The 20,067-nt window shown below is 38.0% G+C and overlaps 1 protein-coding gene across 1 annotated transcript in view; it reads right to left on the bottom strand.

Annotated features, from left to right (window-relative positions):
* The window catches only part of ANGPT1 (angiopoietin 1), a gene marked incomplete at its 3' end in the record, with an annotated part of 49,473 nt that overhangs the window by 7,579 nt on the left and 21,827 nt on the right, over positions 1 to 20,067 (bottom strand). Inside the window, exons 5-6 of the mRNA XM_010140444.1 lie at positions 12,894 to 13,021; positions 8,416 to 8,517 (exon numbers count right to left, since the gene is read on the bottom strand). Coding sequence (XP_010138746.1) covers positions 8,416 to 8,517; positions 12,894 to 13,021 — 230 coding nt within the window. The remainder of the gene's footprint in view (positions 1 to 8,415; positions 8,518 to 12,893; positions 13,022 to 20,067) is intronic.

Below are 20,067 nucleotides of genomic sequence, written 5' to 3'. Positions count from 1 at the left end.
AAAGTTAAAAAGTATTTTTGTTTCATTTCAGGCAAAAATAAAGAAAATTTTGGAAATTCTCTTTACTTTTCAAAAGACACTAATTAATCCCAAAGACGCGCATGACTAGGAGCACGGACGCTCCAGGAGAGACCAACAGTCAAACCATCTGTATGAGTTTGAGCAAGCACTTGGATCTCAGCCCCATAATCTTTCTAAATACTCCAAGCATCAAACATAATGTGTTCTGCTTTTCTCTCTCGCTTGGACACAGCTGCTGTACTAAATAGATGAACAAGAATAGAAGATGACTGACACCGGAGTCAAAAAGTTATAGGGCTAATTTGACACATGAGCCCCTAAGTGAAGGGATGCTTCAGTGAGTCCCAAATGGAACAGTCCAGGTACGAGATGCTCCTCTGTGAAAAGAAAGCTGTTCTGTGTTGAGAGCACACAACTATCCCTTCAGAGGACCTCTACTACAATTCTAAGTGTTCTAATCACTAATTTTAAAAATGTTGTCTCAAAATGTCACCCAGCTTTTGTAAATAGCATTCCTATCTTTTGGTTAGGAAGTTTCTTTAATTTTAATATCATTAGTCTTTCTCATGGCACTCTGCTACAGGCTGTTAGCATAATTAAATTGAATCATTATACCATTGTGTAAAATCATTAAGTTTTACATCTAAGGAATACCTCACATGGTTATATTAACCGCCATTGAAAGACCACATGAATCATATCAGTCTACATTAACTCTGTTCTGTTGAAGCGCTGGTGGCAGAGTAGACACAGGTATATAGCCATATGTCAACTGAAACTGATGTTATCCAGTAACGTTTGCATAGGCATGGTTCTGGTAACACATGTAAAACACAACAGTGCTCCAGCAGAAAATTGTGGTTGATTTTACATCCAAAAATATTCCCAAAATAAAGAAGACACCTCCTTGTGTGGTAACATCTTTGGTGCCCAATCTAGTGAGCCTAAGCCCTCTGCTACAAATATCGTTTTCTTCTTGCTCCCTTACATCATGCTGCTGAAATGCACACTGTAGATTAAGGCTTGGTCAGCACCAGAATAGTTTCATGAGCATGTTTTCATAAAACCAAATATGGTCTCTCACCACTTTGATATCATGTTTGTGTCCACTGGAGATGCTGGATTTAGACCTCAGAGAAGCAGAGAATATACTGGCTCTTTTTATAAAATTGGTGAAAGTGACAATTATCTGAGTAACAGTTGCAGTCAGAAATGACTTGTTAAACTAGCTTGACATATAATTCTTTATCACAGAAGGGTGGGGTTTCATGAAAGGCATTACTCACACAATATCTCGATACACATTCCAGTCACCAAAAATCATTTCCTTATATCCAAATTACTTGGTTAATGTTTGAAAGACACTAATTACTTCCATGTAATCTATCCCAGTTCCTTGAAGTAAATAAATTTTTTCAGATGTAAACAACTTATAACTCATGAGTTTGAAGCGTACTATCATATGAAATGCATTTGTGACTATATGTTACAAAATTATTCATATCTGAAGTATGCCTTTTTTTCCCCTTGTACTCATAACTCACTCTCATGTGTTTATTCATGTAACATAACAATACAACACCAGCACCACTCCCAATCTGTCTTGTTTGATTACAGTACAGAAGCACAGTGCCTTCCGTCTTTTCCAAGGACATTGCATTCCCTAGGTTTTGTGTTTCTCACAGGTCCATCTTATCCTCAAATCCTTCATTTTTGCGGGAAGGACCATAACAATTTTGCAAGGCACTTCATAAAATTCTTCACACTACAAGCAGGGAAAGAACAAGCTTTCTACAGAAGAAATTATAGCATATACCTCCAGCTAGCCAGCTAGATGGAATGATGTAGTACAGAAGTCCAACTATATCCTGGGTTGCATCGAAAAAGCATGGTCAGCAGGTTAAGGGAGGTGATTCTGCTGCTCTAACAAGACCTGGCTGGAGTACTGTGTCCAGCTCTGGGGCCCTCAGCACAGGAAAGACATGAACCTGTTGGAGAGGCTTCAGAGAAGGGCCACAAAAATGATCAGAGGAATGGAGCACCTCTGTGTGAGGAGAGGCTGAGAGAGAGAAGAGAAGGAGAAGAGAAGGCTCCAGGGAGGCCTTGTTGTAGCCTTTGGGCTACAACAAATGGGGACTGTCTTTTTAGCGAGGCCTGTTGCACCAGGACAAGGGGTAGTGACAAGGGGTAAACATGAAGAGGGGAGATTTAGATCAGATAATAATGAAGAAAGTTTTTGCACTGAGTGCAGTGAAACACTGAAGAGTTTGCCCAGAGAGGTGGTAGATGCCACATCCCTAGAAACATTCAAGATCAGGCTGGACAGGGCTCCAAGTAACCTGATCTAGTTGAAGATGTCCCTGCTCACTGCAGGGAGGTTTGAACTAAATGACCTGTAAAGCATTCTGTGATTCTACAAAGGCTCTCCACAGGAATATGGCAAATGTATCAATAACATCAGACTACTGTGTGTGCAAGCTGTGTGAAGATTTTGTGGCTGTATCAGTGCATAACATAGCTTAAACACTTGCAGTCCAGAAAAGGATTTAAAATTAAGTCAGTATAGCTAGCTTTTACAAAACTGAGAAATATGAAAGATACTTGTTTTCCACAATATGAGCATTCAAATAACGAGGAAATGTATTTCTTCTGCCAAGAACATTCTCCTCAGTCAAGCCATACAGTTTATGTAATTTTAACAACCCCCCCAAAAAAAGAAAAAACACATCAGAAGTTGTTTTCCACTAAAATAGTAAAACAAGAATCATGAAGCTTACACAAACAATTTTAAAATGCACCTGTGCATTTTCACACAGACTCTCACTTGAAAAAGAAAGTTAAGAGTATAGTTATCTAATGTTACTGGAAGGGGGTTGAGCTCTCTCTGTAGTGGTTTGGGTGTTCAAGGAGAAAAAAGAATTTGCGGAGTCTTTCTAAATGGGCAAAACTGCAACAGAGATATATCCATCACCAATTAATGTTCCAAAAGGGAACAGTACAACAGCTTGAGTTTTTGCCTCTTTGCTCAGGTCAAATACAATGTCAGTTGTGGTAAGGACCTATTTTTAAAAAGAGAAAAAGAGCAAGGTAGTATTGCTACTGGAACAATATGGAACAAAAAAAATGTCAGATTTTAGAGACAGGAAAGGTGGGCAGAAATAATTCTATCAAAACTGAAAACTGGAACTAAAATTTTCACAAAAGAAATTAAAATAAGACTTAAAACATATGGAAACCATAGAAGGAATTAGGAGACAACATTCTGAGACAGGAGCTGGACACTTTGTAAACAAAAATTAAATGTAAGTAACATCTGGAGGTTTTCAAAATGAACTGAAAGATGGTACTAAGAAATAAAATTTTCTTTGGAATAGAAGCTTTTGTCATGAATAATTCAGGTAGATCTAGTACCCAAATACATAACCTGCAGTCTGTAGGACTTGCAAAGAGTGTTGAGGTGAAAACATGAAATGACCAGCAGCCTCACTGTCACAAACTAGGTCTTCCAGGAAATGGAAGTTCACCCACAGAGGTGAACTGCAGCAAGTATATATATAAAAAAAAGGTAAAAACTATTATGCCTAGAAGGAAATCAAAGACAGTCTGAAGAGGTGCTTATCTGTCTTTTAAATAAGCAGAAGTCGTGGATCACCAGACTTGTTATACTAGTTAAAATTCCAGATAACATGATGTAAATGCACACTAGAACTGCATCCAGAAGTACTTATCGAGAAAATTCTGGTAACAATCTCTGTGGTCTGGCTGTCAGTGTGCTGCTGAATTTAAGCCATGGAAGAGCATCATACCATATCGGCGCTACAGAACTAGCCATCAGTTTGACCCAACAGCTTTAAGGAGAAAAGAGAGAGAAGCCCCAACAGAAATGAAAGTGGTTTTGTAGATGTGCTTTTCAGGCATACACAAATGCTAGTGATGACTTCTGAGATAAGCTGGCAGCAGACTTGTTTTCAGCACTGAACTCTTGGATATTGGACTCTTAGATGTTAATCAGAAACATGAGATTAAGAGTATGTGGAATTTACCGCTGAATGTAATTTTTGCCTCAAAGAAACAAAACAAAAACTGGCTACCAAGCAGGAAGATAGGACATGGTTGGCATAAAGCTTGGAAATTCAGCTGAGAGTCTAATATGTATAAGCGAACTTAATCTAGATCATGACATTATGAATGATTAAAAAAGGCATAACTTTCTTTCATCAGAGAAAGGAAAATAGCAATACTGTAGCAATAAAGGCAAGCAGTACAATTAAATGCTGACACACAGGAGGAAGAAAAAACAACTGGCTGGGAAAAGGATTGAATGGACCAGCCAAGGCATGTGATTTCAAATACCTATTGAGAGTCTTTTTCCAATGACAGAAAGCAAAAAAAAATTTTTTCAAATTTAAAGGTCTATGGAGGCCCCCAATAGACTTGACCCCCAAGAAGGGCTCCTAGGAAACTGATAGGGAATGTTGGGCTATTGAGAATGAAATAAATTCTGTGAAATTCATGGGAATTATTAAACGAGACATGCTAAAAGGCTAGAGAATAGGGAATCCAATACTTCTTCACCTACTTTGGAAAAAATAGAGACAGTAACTGGGAAAGGTGCGTTCAACGAAGAACTTAAAAGATGGAAATTGAACAAGAAGTCTTGACAGTCAAGTTAGCACATGAGCCAATCATTTGCTTGGATTTAATTATTGACTGACTAATAAATTCCAGAAACTGTGTCTTAGGAAGTAAACTTGTGGAAAACCCCCTTCTAGAAGTGGTTCAGGTTTGCAGATGATAAGCAACCGTTGTTTAAAATGTATACTCCCTCTAGATGTCAAAACCTAACAGTGTTTTACAGTCCCTCCTCAGGCAAGGAAATATGAAAAATAGTTCAAACTTGCTTCAGGGTGATCTCAGTTGCCATTAAAGAAATTATTTGTGGCTTCAATTTTTTCTGATGTGCAACAAATAGTGTAATGGAAAATCCATCGCAAAATCTGAAAGAACAGGTGTAGTAGGTACTGGTAAGAAAAGGATGGGAGGATGAACTCACAGGGTTTACTCTATATTTCTTCTGACCAGTACTGAGTGTGCAAAACTGAAATGGCCTGAGAAATTTTGTAGTTAGAAATGAGTTCCTAGAATCAAAGGCACAGATTACACTGCACTGCATAAGACTAATAAGAAAACCAGACAATGCTGATAATCATATATGCCAGTAAGGAAGAAGATGGCATAAGCAATCATGCATAACAATAAAACTACATAACTGTATTCATCAGCTATTTTTTGAGATACCAAAGAAAACAGAACTTTATTTTCCAGAGTGGAGATTGTACAGCAGTGCAAATGGAGCCAAAAGAACAAGAAGAAAAAGTTAGTACTGCTGTTACTGTAGTGTCACTGACATTGTGCCAATTTATTTATGGATGTAGCTGTATATTTCCTACTTTCAAAATATTTATGACTACTTTGTCTCTCTCTTAACCTGTTTCCTGTGTTGGTGTCTGGAAAATATATTGAGCAGGGATTGAAGGACTTCCGTGTAAGCTGAGGGCACCAACATGAAACTGAATCAGACAATGATTGCCTTATTGTTCCCAGGTGACTCCTGTAACCCAACAGTGCTGTCACTCACCGTTACAGAGAATTCTCCATGTGCACTTTCTCCAAGTTACCTGCTGTAAGGATCTCAGCTTAGAGTCATAGAAAATGTTCAATGGCCTCCTAAAACTGGAACAGCCCATAAGTTGTGAGGGTACTAGCAGTACCACAGTTTGGTGGCCTGAGTCTGGGTCCTGCTCAGAAGCTGGCAATTAGTACTTGCTTATAACTGAATAACTTCAGCAGTCTTCCAGATTCTTTTCCAATAAGAACTAAATGCACTGAAACTAAAAGAAACCTGAGACTTACTATTATTGTTATTATATTATTATGATATTGTTTATTTCTGTTAGATTTGGGGCCCTAGTGAGATACAAGCACAACAAGGATACCTTAATGAATCTGGAAAGCTTTATCTGAACTATGGGCTGAGAGAACACATAGCAAGTTCAATCACCCCAAGTAAGACCACGCAGCATTCTGTGCCCCACCACACTATCTGGTTTCCATTGGAAGAAACACCAGGTAGATATGTCAGGAGGGAGACGGGATGTGATCCAATAGACACCGTGCACCATCTTTGAACTGTGAGGGTATTAAGTCGGTGGTGTCATTGCCTTGAAGCTCAGACATTGTCACATATTCCAGTAACCCACTGTGTGGAAGAATTTTTGCAGAAGAACAGACACAATATGTATCTTATTACAATGAGCAGTCCAGGTTATAGCAGGAGTACTGAGAGCCTCGAGTGCGGTATGTGACTAACCCAATGTAGGCCGCCCTTGAAACCGTCCTTGAGAGGCTGATTTGAGGAAAAACAAAGGTCTTTGCCAAGTACTATCTGGGAGTTAAAGCAGGATGCAAAAACCGCAAGGAAGGCTGAACCCTGCCATGAGCAGTGCGCGTGATAACCAATTAGCTTTGAGCTATAGCGCGTGGACAGTAGTTTTTAACTAATCACTGTAGCTGAGCAGTCGCGTGTACTCTTTTAGTGTCTATATAATCTGAAGCTTGATTGCAATAAACGAGCACGATTCCTAACCATATTGGTGTCCATGTTGTGACTCCGACTCCATCTGCAGAAGGGACCCTGCTACGCCACAGCATCCACCAGCCTCTATCATTCAACACAGAAGGGGGCCTACACTAGTTACTTTGGTGAAATGCTTCATAGAAGCAGAGACAAGCATAAATCTCATCTTTTCTCATGACTTATAGGATAGCTATCAGTAAAAGCTTGACACAGATCCTTTTTATTTGGTAGAAGTAAATGACCTCTTAAAAGACTATGGCATTCACAAAGAGCAGTAAAATTCAGACTACTTGAAGTAGATAAACCCAACATAATCTAATCTTGAACATGCTTACTGTTGCAAAGGAAATTTGAGGGAAATGTTTAACTAAATGGAGGGATATATATGAAAAAAGGCCATGAGGAAAAACCTTAAAAAGAAGGCTTGCTTTTATTAAATGGTGTAAGGAAAAATACAGGAGGGAAAACCTGCCTAAATCTCAATAACTCAAATGGTACACATAAATTAAAAAAACCCCTTACATGTAGAGAATGAGGCTGCATATATAAATGCTAATTTCCTCATGACTGGTAGAATCTTCAGTTTTTGATTCCCTCAAAATAAATTGACCTTTTATATTTTATTTGACACTGAACAAAAATATAGTCAAAACATTTTCAAGTTTCCTGCTAAATTAAAGCTTCATGAGTTCTATAAAAAAGTTTTCAATTTCACAAATTAATTCAAAAATATCTGTCATTTTAATATTTTTACTTCACATACATTATAAACCAGAATATATCCTCTGGTAATCCATAGTAGCAGAAGTCTGACCCAAGTGCTTAGGTTTTATCCCTGTAATTTATATTTTCAAGTAACATAAAAATATTGAAAAGAAAGCATCCATAAAATCCAAAATGATATTTTGGTTCAATAATCTAATATTCTGTTTATTTCTGAAATGGTAAGTTCTGTAAGAGAACTTGATTCCCATTGAAAATTTTAATAAACTGAACTTGCTTTTTTTTTTTATTAAATGCTCTCTTCATTCAGTGCTTTTTGAAAACTGTGGAAAGAAGGTTTTCCTCTTCCAGGCAGATAATACATTCCTGAAAACTTCACTGGGAATGTCACTGAAATCCAAGCTAGTCCTCAGGGACTCAGAGAAAGGAGCTCCATCAGAAAGTTTGATCAGGCAGTGAGCGAAAAAACTTAGAAGATATTTAGATTGGAATAATTTTTTTTTTTTAGTTGGCAGCAGGAAAATAGCCTGCTGAAGTAATGTCATCTGTAATTTGGAAAGTTATTTATTATCTTCTAATCCTATTCAAAGTATGAACATTTCCAGTACATTAGATTGATTGGCAGAGGTGTTGTATGACTTGGGAGAAGCCCAGTAAAACTTTTCATTCCTATCTGAGGTGCTCCAAGTTCTGAAGGAGTTTCCCTCAGATGAAAGCCTCCATGCATTAGTAACATCATCACATGTCTATTACCCCTTAAAGTCACAGCAAGTCAAAAACTTCAGAGGGAAAGACAGTAACATTCTTTAGTGCTTATGCCTGGGCCTGACTTCATTTTAATCTCAGTAACTGATCTGAAAGAAACCCTAAGTCATGGGAAATAAAACTCAATTGAGTAAAAAAAATCTGATGATTTAGAAAGTAACCACGCCACATCACTATAGGCAGAACTATTTGCTTAAGACAATAGGAAGTACAATTTGAAATCTAACACTTCTATGAACTGTACAGTTATTCCACATTTTTCACCTTACCATTTTGTATTCTTTCCAGCTTTTTTGAAAGTCCAGACTCCCGTCTTCTCGGTGCTGTATAACTGTCCATCCTCCTCCAGCAATTTCCATATTGCAGAAGACCTAAACAATAATAATAATAATAATAAAACCCCCAAAAACAATTAAGGAAACTTAGATTGAAATCTTGTCATCGGGGGGAGGGGGTGGGACATGGGTGGTGTGTGATATTTGTCAATAATGGAAGTAAGGAAGCCTGTTTTCCTATGGATTCATGCCCTATGACTTCCATGGTATCCTCAGTGATTTGAATACAACTGGGGCTTTCCTTATGTTAATGTGATTCTCTCAATGTCTCCTGTTCTTTCAGCACATTGCCCAAGAATGTGTCCCCATCATCCTCAGCTTTCTTCTTCACATTCCTTCCATGCTTCTTTTGTATTTTCTCTGAGTGCCCCAGAAACCACTCGCTTCCTCTTAACAAACAAGAGTATTCCTTTCAGTGGCAATGGTATCTACGGCTTTTAGGAGAGTGGCATTCTGCCTAAGACAGGATGTTCAGGAATTCTTACAGAAAATATCCATTCAAGGAGTTAAAAATGTAGCACAGATGAGAATATTCTGTTTGGCTTTGTATTGTAATGTTACCTACAGTGTGCCAGGCAGTGTCCCAAAACACAAACCGTTGATCTCGGCCTAAGGTGCCTTGCAGCTGGTAGAGGACATAGACAGCAATAGACTCAAGAGTCAGGCTGGTCTATGGGACAGGCTCGGAAGTTAAGACCTATACTGAACATGTAAGATCATACCTTCCCATAATTGCACTAATAATGTTATAACTTAGATACTGATGTTCTGTATACTAGGGACAATTTAATCGTTTGACAGTTTTGCTGAAGCTTGGTGTTAGAATATTGCAGCAACTGAAATCTGTTAATATACTAAAATAATCCATGTAATAATAAAAATGGTTATTTAATTTAAAAAATATTTCACTCCTCATATTATCTTTTCAAAAATATAGAAGATAAAATTACAAAAAAATCCAAATACTGCTTATCCATTCACTTTTCTTGGCAGGTGGCAAGTGACAGTATTTATTTTTGTTCCTATTTTTGATTGATATTTGATTTTAAGATCTAAGTTTTTCATTGCTACCCATCCAAGCAAATTTTCCTGATTTTCATTCCCATGTACTCATCCGTGCCATATTGGTACTGCAACTATCCTCAATTTCCTTTGTCTGTGCTCTTGAATAGTTATATCCCTCTTCATAAAGAGTTCTATCCCTCTGTATGTATGTAAGAGATTTGAAGAGGTGTCACCCATCGGCTTAGATTTTGGCATTCACACCAGCAAGAGTCAACCCATTCATCACTGCTCAGTAATTTAAAGCTTCGAGTTTTTTTGCCAAATTGAAGGTTATTATCCAATTCAGTTAAATAAAAATTCATTCCTCAGTTGAATATAGAACCATATTCTACCCTCAGGCAAAGCAATTCCAAATCTTTCCTACTCATAAGCATTGTCACAGTAATCCTGTGCAAGTGTTTTTGTTTTAATTTTCTCCAGGCATGCCAAGTGAAGTCTCTGTGTATGTATAGGAAGGAAACAGAATACCGAACAGTGCAAACATGTGAACTTGATTTATGGTAACCACAAGAAAACCCACAATTTGCTCTACAAACATTTTGGCCCTATTCCTCCTTCAGGGAAGACACTGTGAGTAAAAACATTTATCTACAGGATTTAATTTCTTTAGTCTGATTTACAGTGAGAATTTCTAAATGACGGATTTACTTTCAAGTCATTTCAAGCTCACATGAATCCACTGCCAATTTTTAAAGTATTAAGTCCTCAACTGTATTACGACTACTCATTTTAAAGACGCGCACAAACAAATGATAGGATCTTAATACTAAAATATAATAAAATACCTCTAAAAAAACTTTGATGTTTTTTGAATAACATAGCAAATTAAAAGAGACAACTGAACAGTGAAAGAAAGATTTACCAGCAGCCCATTATTCACTAGCCATCATTGTGTGGTCTGGCTCTTCCCACAGCAGTAGACACAAACACCTGCCGCATTAAAGGGAGTGCCAAGCTGATTATAGACGTTCATTGTGCATAGCTGTAGCCAACAAATGTCCTGAACTGGCTTCTGTCCCAGACAAGGTCAAGGCACGCAGCCATTAAACACCTTTTAACATGTTATGATATTTAACTCTCTAGCAGAAAAGAAAATGATGAAGAAAACGGACTTTGAATTTGCATGTATCTCTAAATTCTGAGTTTATCATCAATAAAATAACCTGATTTAGATTAAAAGAGCATCCAAAGCATTGTACTCTTGCCCTTCCTCAAATGCATGGGTAAAAATACTCAGGCTCTTAAAAGGAATATATAAGATTGTTTATACATATTTTAGCTTTAGGGACTAAATTATTATAAACTTCATAATAATAATTTAGAGATAAACCCAATTTTAAAGCAAACAAAAAGAGGGTGATTACCACATACGACATTCTAAGTGCATGTATGCTAGACATCATAAGTCTACATTGTTAGCATGGAGCAACAAGCTCAAGACCAGCCATATATGAAGGTAAAACCAGTAAAAAACCTAGAAGGAACAGTAACATTTGTATACGTAACAAAAGGATATTTTCTATTGAATGTCAAGATTCTAATAAGTATCCCTTAAGGAATATAAAATGAAATGAAGGTATATTTTTGTGACCTGAAGTATAAAATTACTATAAATGAGAGAATTGCCAGGGGCTGCATTACAGAAGGTAATATATTAGGCCTCTCGAGACATGTCAGCGCTGTGCATTGCACTGTGGTAATCCAGATAACTCAGATTGCTTTAAACAAGCACCTATGTCTCCATGGAGTTCCTATCAGGATAGTAGTTGGGGTCTCAGAGCAATCTGTCAGCGTGGTGCTACCTCTGGGCTAATTAGTCCTGGCACAGTGCTAGGTTGATGTGATTTGGAAGCTATCACAGCTTAGTTCAGCTATCTCTGCACAGCACTACCTTGCAGACTCTTAATATGACCTTAATGTCTGAAAAAACAGACATCTGTTAAAGCAATCACACTCCTCACTTGACTAACACGAACATTTTTGGGATCAGCTCTTGCTGTCCAGGAAAAAAGTAATGCAGTGATATCAGTTGAGTTGAGCTGCCTGTATTTATTGACAACAGCATCTGCAAACAGGAATATAGCAAAAACACAGAGAGGCTTCCATAGTGTCACTGTCCTTATATCACCAGTGAAGTGTGTTTAAGTGTGTGTCTGCAATATACTAGAAACATCAGTGCCACAGTGCTTTCAGGTAACCATTGTTTTTTGTTGCAACTCGGCTTCTAGGGATGATTTATGAATTCTAATAAGGCTAAGAAAACCAGCTCCCAATTTGTACATGCAATTTGGACATTGTTGTTACATCTCTACTTTGAGTGGAACAGTTCCACAGAACTGCTTTTATTGTTCTATTCAGTTATGCTTAAAGGGTACTCTGTATTTTATGTCATGTATATTATGTCAAGTATTTTTCCATTCACATTCACCAGAGTTATGTTGATCTTTGCCCGTAGCACTCACAGACCCCTATTCTATTCATGATTTAATGAACTCTAATTCCTTAGTTAACTACAACATCTTGACATTTACGGGCTTCCAAAGGCCTCTAAGAAAACCAAATTCAGATTAGAAATGTCTGATATATCTTAATGCCATAATAAAACAACTGTAGAGAAAGCTGCCTTTTTTTTTTCTCCACATAGAAGTTACCTGTAGGTTATGCTCTCATGTTTTTAGCTTCAGCCGACTCAGGTACCTTAGCAATGAGAAACCTAAGGTACCTTAGCCTTCCAAAAAAACCCTCTCCGTTACAGACTAATGATTATTTTTCACCAAAAAACCCTTTCAAGGATCTTTTATGAGAAGGACAGGATTATACCTGCTTCATCATTTCAAACAGTGCTAATATGAACATGTTGTGTTCTTTACGGCCAAAAAAACTCTTCCCTGCTCCTTATAAGAGAAGCGGGATTTTTGTAAATCTTTATCTTTAAAAAATACTCTTTCTGCTATTTCTTTCCATGTGCTACCAGATAATGCTCCCACATCAGCTTCCTCATTATAACACTTTACTAATTCTCTTCTAAACTTTATCACAGATTTATTTGCAGCCACAGCCTGATTCAACTGAACTTGCCAAGCGGGAGGAAGTGAGTCAACTGTTGAGTGTATATTGGAACTTAGGAAGGATTCTCTGTCAGCAAGAAAGAAGAATGTCTGGAATAATACAGTTTATCATTTTATTTGCTCTATTGTATTTTTTCCAAGACTGAATATAGCCCAGGTCATTTTTACCAGTACAATATTTTGCAAAATGAGAACTTCAATAAAGCCTCCAAATGTTCATTTAAGGCCAGAACAACATCATGTTAACAAACAAAAAAATAAACCAAGTGTGTACTGTACCTTTTTAGGATCTGACACATTGTTAATATAAATAGTGTAGACCCCACTTTTGTTAAAACCAGATTGGTATACATCTGCACAGTCTCTAAAAGGCTTTTCCTCTTCCTTTTTTGCATTCTTTAGCAAAACTGCAAAACAAACAAACAAACAAACAAAAAGTGATGTGACAAGAGCAATCTCAGTATCAAGATCAGTATCCACTTTTCCCACGCTGCATTCCTTTTAAACATACACAGGAACAAGAGTGTTACAGTCCTTACACAGTTAGTGCATTTGATAAATTCTGTTCAAGAACTAGAACTTTCAGACAGATGGCAGAGTAGGCACCAGCAGAAGTAAGACATGATGTAAATAGCTAAACAGAACATCCTTTCTGCTGAGAGGTGAACACAGCACATTCCTTCGGAGTGCAAAGGTCTGTGCAGTTGCAGGTGTTGCCTCTGACTCAAGATGTATGTGGGACTGTTGCCAAAGAATGCCCCAGAGATGGCACATGGAGTTGGAATACTTGACACAGATCCTCTCTTACAGCAATGCAGAACCCTGGAAGGAGCGAGCTTGTGCCCTTCCTTCGTGAAGTACTGCTTTTGGAGCAGCCTAGGGGCTTGGGGCAAGGGAGCTGTTAGCTTAAGTTTATTTGTTTGGTAAAGAATTACTAAGTAATTTTTACGTCTATGTACCTAAAAGTAGCTGGATACAATTAGAGGAAAAAAGAAAAATCAGTGCTAGTGAAGTCTGCTGTTTAAAGTCATGATTTATCAAAATTATTTTTAGTTCAGAATAGGAAAACAATTAATATAAGAACCCCAGTGCAGATCTTGATCCTATATATTGCAGACAGACCACATATATGAGTCCGGGCAGAGAAATCAGGAGAGCAAGATGTTTGAGGATCCGAGTTCTGAACATCTAGGAGATTCCCTGTAGGAGGAGTAACATCTGAGAGTATTCCTTCACTTTCACAAACAAAAGTAGCATGACCCCACACAATCCTGAAGGATATGACTTCATTCTAATAACACATACTTTAAGAACATCAGTATTCCCATGGAAATCCATCAGCCTACTCAGATTCTTAAAGTTAAACATGTCCTTAAGTGCTGTTCAGTGCCCGAGCCAGCACTTCATTAATCCCTACAATAAGGAAACAATATTTAAATCCTCCAGACACACTCATCGTCTGGTGACAGACATATCTCTCTCATTTTTGTCTTGAAAGTCTAAGTTATAGGTACGAAAAGGATTCAATGAAGTGGCCTGTGCTGCAAAACTGGTGCTTAACAACAGTGCTGTGCAAAAACCCAAGGGCTCTGCACAGCATGTGGGGCTATCCAGGCCATAAGAAGGCGTGAAATAATGCCAAGGCTTTGTAGCTTGATATACTCTCTCCCTTTTGAACACTTCAAAGCAGTATTTAAGGTGGCAAATTCCTGCCAGATCAATTGATATTAATAGCTTGCCATTTTCACAGATGTGAAACTGAGGAACAGAAAGTTTAAATATTTTACCTCAGTGATTTTCCAAACAGATGAAAATAGAAAAATAGTGAGAAATCTAGCCCTGAATTGCAAGACTGTCCTGCTCTCTAGGTAGACATCTTCATCATCATCATGGCTTGGCTTCGTGAACAAAGATCTGGGAAGGGCTTTTCCCACGCTCACTGCAAGCGATAAGTGCACCCTTCGATCCTGCGCAGTGGATTTTTTAGGTGAGGTGCAGCGTGCGCGGAACTGGTTCCACCCTTTACACCTGAGGTTCATCTGCCAGGGCCTAGCGAGCTTGGACGGTGACAGCGAAGTCCTCAGGTCATAGGTTTGGTTAGAGTAACCTTCTCTTAGATGGAAGCCTCAAAGGGCTAAAAGAGCTCCATCTGCCCGGGTTTGGAGTCAGAGTTGTCCTTCTCCTAGGATGGCTGCCCGAAGGCTAGTGAGCCCATCCTGCCCGTGGACACACTTTGTCTGACCCTTCAGTTCAGACCTGTCTGGCACCGGAGGCACATGCCACCACCAGCACAGCTCTCAACCTCACAAGGGCACACAAGCTCCTTCCCCACAGCAAGGGGGTGCCTATGAAAGAGTCACTGCTCTACCTCCAGACATCACAGACCCGGGCACGGGGCGACCGGGGCCTGCCAAGAACAGGAGTCCTGGAGGGGAGGTTGACATCTTACACACATGTCATATTCTTTTTTCTCTTTTATGTATTTTTTTTTTAACTAACAAGACACCCTTACTTCTCCCTTTCTCCAACACTGTCAATAAAAATAAAACCTGCTTCATATACTTGCATTTGAACTTCAGCTGGTAAATCAATGGCTTTGAAACTTGGTCATATTTGGAAAAGGTTTTGCTGGTAATGCAGTAGATGACAGTAGATGAGAGTATATCATCTCCCCATGAGATGGCAGGGAATTAGATCCTCGGCGAGGTACACATCAATGGTGCACTGTCAGAGGTGCCATTTTTTTAGATAAGATGTAGAACTGAGACCTTCATGATTTGTGCTAATTAAAGATTTCATGGTACTTTCCTGTAAGCAGATGGTGTTAGTATCAGTGGCCAAAGTCCAACTCGAATAATTACTCAGGGCTGGCGCCAAAACCTCTCATGGATTTCAGGGAGCTTTAGATTAGATCCATTCTTCCCATCCTGAATTTTTCTAATGTTGCTGTTTCAGTCTCTCTTGTCTAAAGGTGTTTAGCTGTGCAGAGGCAGCATGTTCATTTCCTTGAGTCTTAAAGCACTTATAATACCTGTATGTAGAGATATTATTTTACCTCTGTTTAACTGTTATACACACACTGAAAACCACTTGGAAATAGCTACTTAAGAGTCAATCAAGGAAATTTGAATTTGCTTTCTTTATAACTGAAAGTTAGACAAAATAATCATGAGTATATCCTAAAGTTCATATAATTTAAATTTATACAAGATAAGATTTTAATTTCAGAGTAATTAGAATTAGATTTGAAAGTAATTTTCTAGGGAGATGGACCTCTAGGAAGCATACTTAGAAATAATTTTTTTCCTCATGCTTAAAAAAAAAACCAAACCAGAATAAAACTGCAGTTGATGCAAGAGAGGAAGGTGACAAGGACAGAAAGATGCCACAGAAATGCCCAGCTCCTTCCATCCCTCCCCTCAGTGTCAGACAGCTGAAATGCCTGAGATCACAGACAGCGGATGTCTTAACATCCTATACGCTAAGGAACCCAATATCCTTCTTTTGCAGCAGAGGGTTTTATTCAGTGAACCGCTGTAGCCAGGAGAAGATGGCTTTCCTTGGGTGCCTCGCATCCCTCATTCAGGAGTTGGTGTGCCCACTGAAAAAATAGCTCAGCTCCTTGTGAAGGAGGCACATGCCTCCTTGTGAAGGAGCTGAACGATTTCAGATTGCGGTACACTGTATTAAGCATGACCAGCATAAAGTTTAGCTTTTCTTAACATGGCAGACTGTGATTTGCAAGAATAGCCTGAATTTATCACAAAATTAATACCCAGGAATGTTACTGGTAATGTTCTTTTAGTGTAAAATATGTTTTTATAAGGTTTGCTGGATTTTTTTCTAACTTAATATTCCATAATTTTCCCAAACCACTTCTATCTACCACAGTTCCTGAATGTTTTTTCTACATAGACCTTGAATCCTTTATACATTAAGTGAAGTTCCTGAATGATGCATTGACTCACATGTTGTAGATGAGTAAATAAATTTTTAAAAATTAACAAGGCTCAAAGAAAGAAGTTCTAAAAAAAAAATACGTATCCATTACACTCCTGCGTTCAGCTTCAAGATCTTGATTGACTTTAAACAGAGTTCTAATGTTAGTTTAGGTATTTTCAAATACAATGCTTATGCCAAAGTTTTATGTACCTGAAGAAAAAGATAAGTCTATGTCAAGCAAAATAATATCATTTTTTAAACCTGAATATTTAGCCAAAATTTGGACCCCTAGAGAGGTTTTTTTGTTGCCTTTTCTGGATGAATAAACAGGTGATAAAGTCATGCTTTTTTGAAACAATGACGCCAATGTGGAAAATCCTCCTTTCCTGAACAGAAGTAGAATTAAAAGAAATCAGTTCTTTCATTGCACTTCTTTTTGGTTAGTTTTTAGACCCATAACTTTCTCCTTGGGCTATGCTGTATTTCCCTTCTTGATGAATTATTTCTTTCAGTTATCAGTCATTATCAGTTATCAGCTGTTTATTTTCCTTGCCCTGGATGATGATTTGAGTCCAGGCAATAAAGCAGGAACAATCCATAACTGCCCAGAGCTCTGTCAGGTGGCAGCTCCCATGTAGGGGCAACAGCCCTGGCAGTACAACCACTTTGCAGCCCCGTGGAGGAATAGGAACCCAAACCAATGAACTTTCTGCTAACCCATAGTCTGTGAAGTGCCAGTTCTGCTGCTCCTGCTAACAGGGTATTATTAAACTTTAGCAGAGAGCTCGAGCTGGCACCTGAGGTTGTGGCCTACATGTTTCTTAGAAAGGTTTACTGGCTTGCAAATGAGAGCGCTCAGGTATGCAGGGCCTTTTCCCAGAACAGTAACCAGGGAAATCCCTTAACTGATTGTTAGTTCCCTGTGCCTCTGTAGAGTGAGACTATTTTTCTGCTCTCAGTTATGAAAACAAGGCAATAGTAGATGAGTTTACTAGTTCCTAACAGCTATCACAAATGAAGGATGTCTGCTTTTCTGCCTGAGTTTAAAGAAATACAAACTGACTACTAATAATAGATAGCTTCTGAAGTATTTAGTAATCTAAAGTTCTCCTCTAGGAATATGAAATTTACAACATGCAATATCTATCTTTTTTTCCCAGTTGCATGAAAATTATCTAATCTCATCTCTACTAGAATAAAAAAATATCTAAAAATAATATACTTGATCTTTTAAATTGTGATTTCTGATTGGTTTTGAGAAAGTGAAGTGGTTATCTCTTTGCTTTTAAAGTCTCTGTCACATACTTGGTGAATGAATAGTACGGTTTGCCTGTAACAATAAAGTACGTTCAACTGCAGCTCATTATATTGACTGAATCAATAAAATCCCATTCATATTTACTAAATTATTTAAAATCTGAACTGCCACATTTGTGAAATCAGTTGAGACTGAGTCTATCACTAGAGTCTTATGTCCTTCAGTGATACTGCTAGCAAATGAAAGGCAGCTATTGCCTTTTTTGCATGGTAGTGACTTATTTGGACAGATGTGCAGAGATTTCTGTAGAGTCTTAGTGAAAATTATATTTTTATTGTTTTAATGTTTTATGTACATGAATCTAATTTTCTTCTAGGACATACTAATCACTATACATACCAAAAGACACTTAAAAAATTCTTCATGCATTTGAAGCCAGAAAGGAAAAGTCTTTCTCCATATTTTATTTGCAAATATAATTGACCTACATTTTAGCTGCTCTATCAAAAGCATCTGAGGTGAATATTTGTCCTCTGATAAGCAGTTTCTGAAAAAATGAAGTAGTCTGTAAAATGATGGTTTTTACCTACAGCTGTAGGATTCCAGGACAGGACCATTCAAGGGCTGCCAAATGGCAGTTTCTGTCTAGGTCCAGACTGCAAACAATTTTTGCCTTGATCTCGTCATGGTTGCAGATACATGGTGGGGACATTTCTATAGGAGACCCTGTGTCTCTGACCTCTTTCCCAACCATTTGGGTGCAGCTACTGTGGACCACCACAGTTCTAGTTACGGTGACAAACAGAGCCCAGATTATGAAGAATCAAATCAGAAACAGTTTGCTAATGTTATCAAATGGATGGCAGTCAAATATCGCCAGTGAGAAGGCTTGGAACATGGCCTAAACATGTATATATGTTCCCAGATTTAGCAGCAGGAACCACAAACAGAACTGACAGAGAAAGGGTGAAGATTATTTTTGTTTTGAGGAAGAAAAATATGCAAAGAGTTACAGCCACTCAGTTTTTGCTGACTTACAGCCAGAGGTACAGTCTGTTGTTTCAGTGGCCTCGTCTTGAATATAAGAACCTCCACTTGAGAACAAACATTAAACCGTAACCGAATAGGTGGCTGTGATGTCCAACTATTCCCTGTAACAAGACTACTCTGTGACAACGCGTATGTGCTGCAAATGTTATACAAACCACAGGGAAAGGCACACACTGGGAGGACGACTTCAAGCTGGATATGTTCTCCAGGTAAGCGCAGTGTTGCCTACGAGCTAAAATGATCTCCCTGTAAGAGCACATTTGTGTCACTGCCAAAAAGGACTTGAAAAGTTCATTTTCTGGATTCTAGTTTGATCAAGTACATAATGTGTTCAAATACATACTATGTGTTTTTTCTCTTCAAAAAGTATTCCTGGATTATTAAAGGTACCACTGTCACCCAATATAGCCAAAGTGAAAAATAATTAGAAACCTAAGATACACTTACATGTATGAAATTAAAAATATATTGCAGTTACTTATTATTGATAAAACTTCAGGAAATTTTTAGGCATCTAGCTAGTTAAGTAAACATTTTAAATGTGAACTTATATGCCCTTAGTATCCCATTTTAAATTATTATAAAGACAAACTTCCACCTGATCTTCAATGTCAACTTTGTTTGCTCCTGTATTAATACTATGTATTATTTTCATCTCCACGATTCTGAATATTATCTTAAAAAAAACATGGGCAGGGGAATATTCATTTGAAAGGTGCTTCTGAATGTCTTGGAGTCCAGCAGTCTTCTCAGATAAGTCACGGTTTGTGAATGTTTGTGTACTCACTTTTGTTTATTAGGGAAGTGAGAGAGAGTTTACCACTGGAGTTTGGACATATATTTTCCTTCCAGCAAAGTATACGTTCACCAAAATTATTTTCAAAGTAATATTACTTTGTGAGATTGCTCTGAATCTGACAAAAAGAGCTAGTCAAAAGCAAATTGGAAAAAAAAAGTTAATTTCACCCTACTGGAATAAAATATTTCTGTTCTGGGAACTATTGCACAACAACCAAGTTTATAGATTATAAATCTGCAGATTTGAGTTTATAGAACTTTGCTGTCAAAGCAAATGAAGTTATGAGAGTGGTGATACCAGATTGCCTTGATGCTCAGGCTTCTCCAGTATCCCATCTCCAGCATCAGAGGCCCTAGAAGTCATGGGACTTCATCATCTGACTTGATCTTTTAACCCTCACTGCT

The sequence above is a fragment of the Buceros rhinoceros genome, unplaced genomic scaffold, assembly GCF_000710305.1.
Source record: "Buceros rhinoceros silvestris isolate BGI_N320 unplaced genomic scaffold, ASM71030v1 scaffold5520, whole genome shotgun sequence".
NCBI classification, from domain to species: domain Eukaryota; kingdom Metazoa; phylum Chordata; class Aves; order Bucerotiformes; family Bucerotidae; genus Buceros; species Buceros rhinoceros.
The sequence above is the reverse complement of the archived record's forward strand: the minus strand, read 5'-3'. Positions and strand labels throughout refer to the sequence as shown.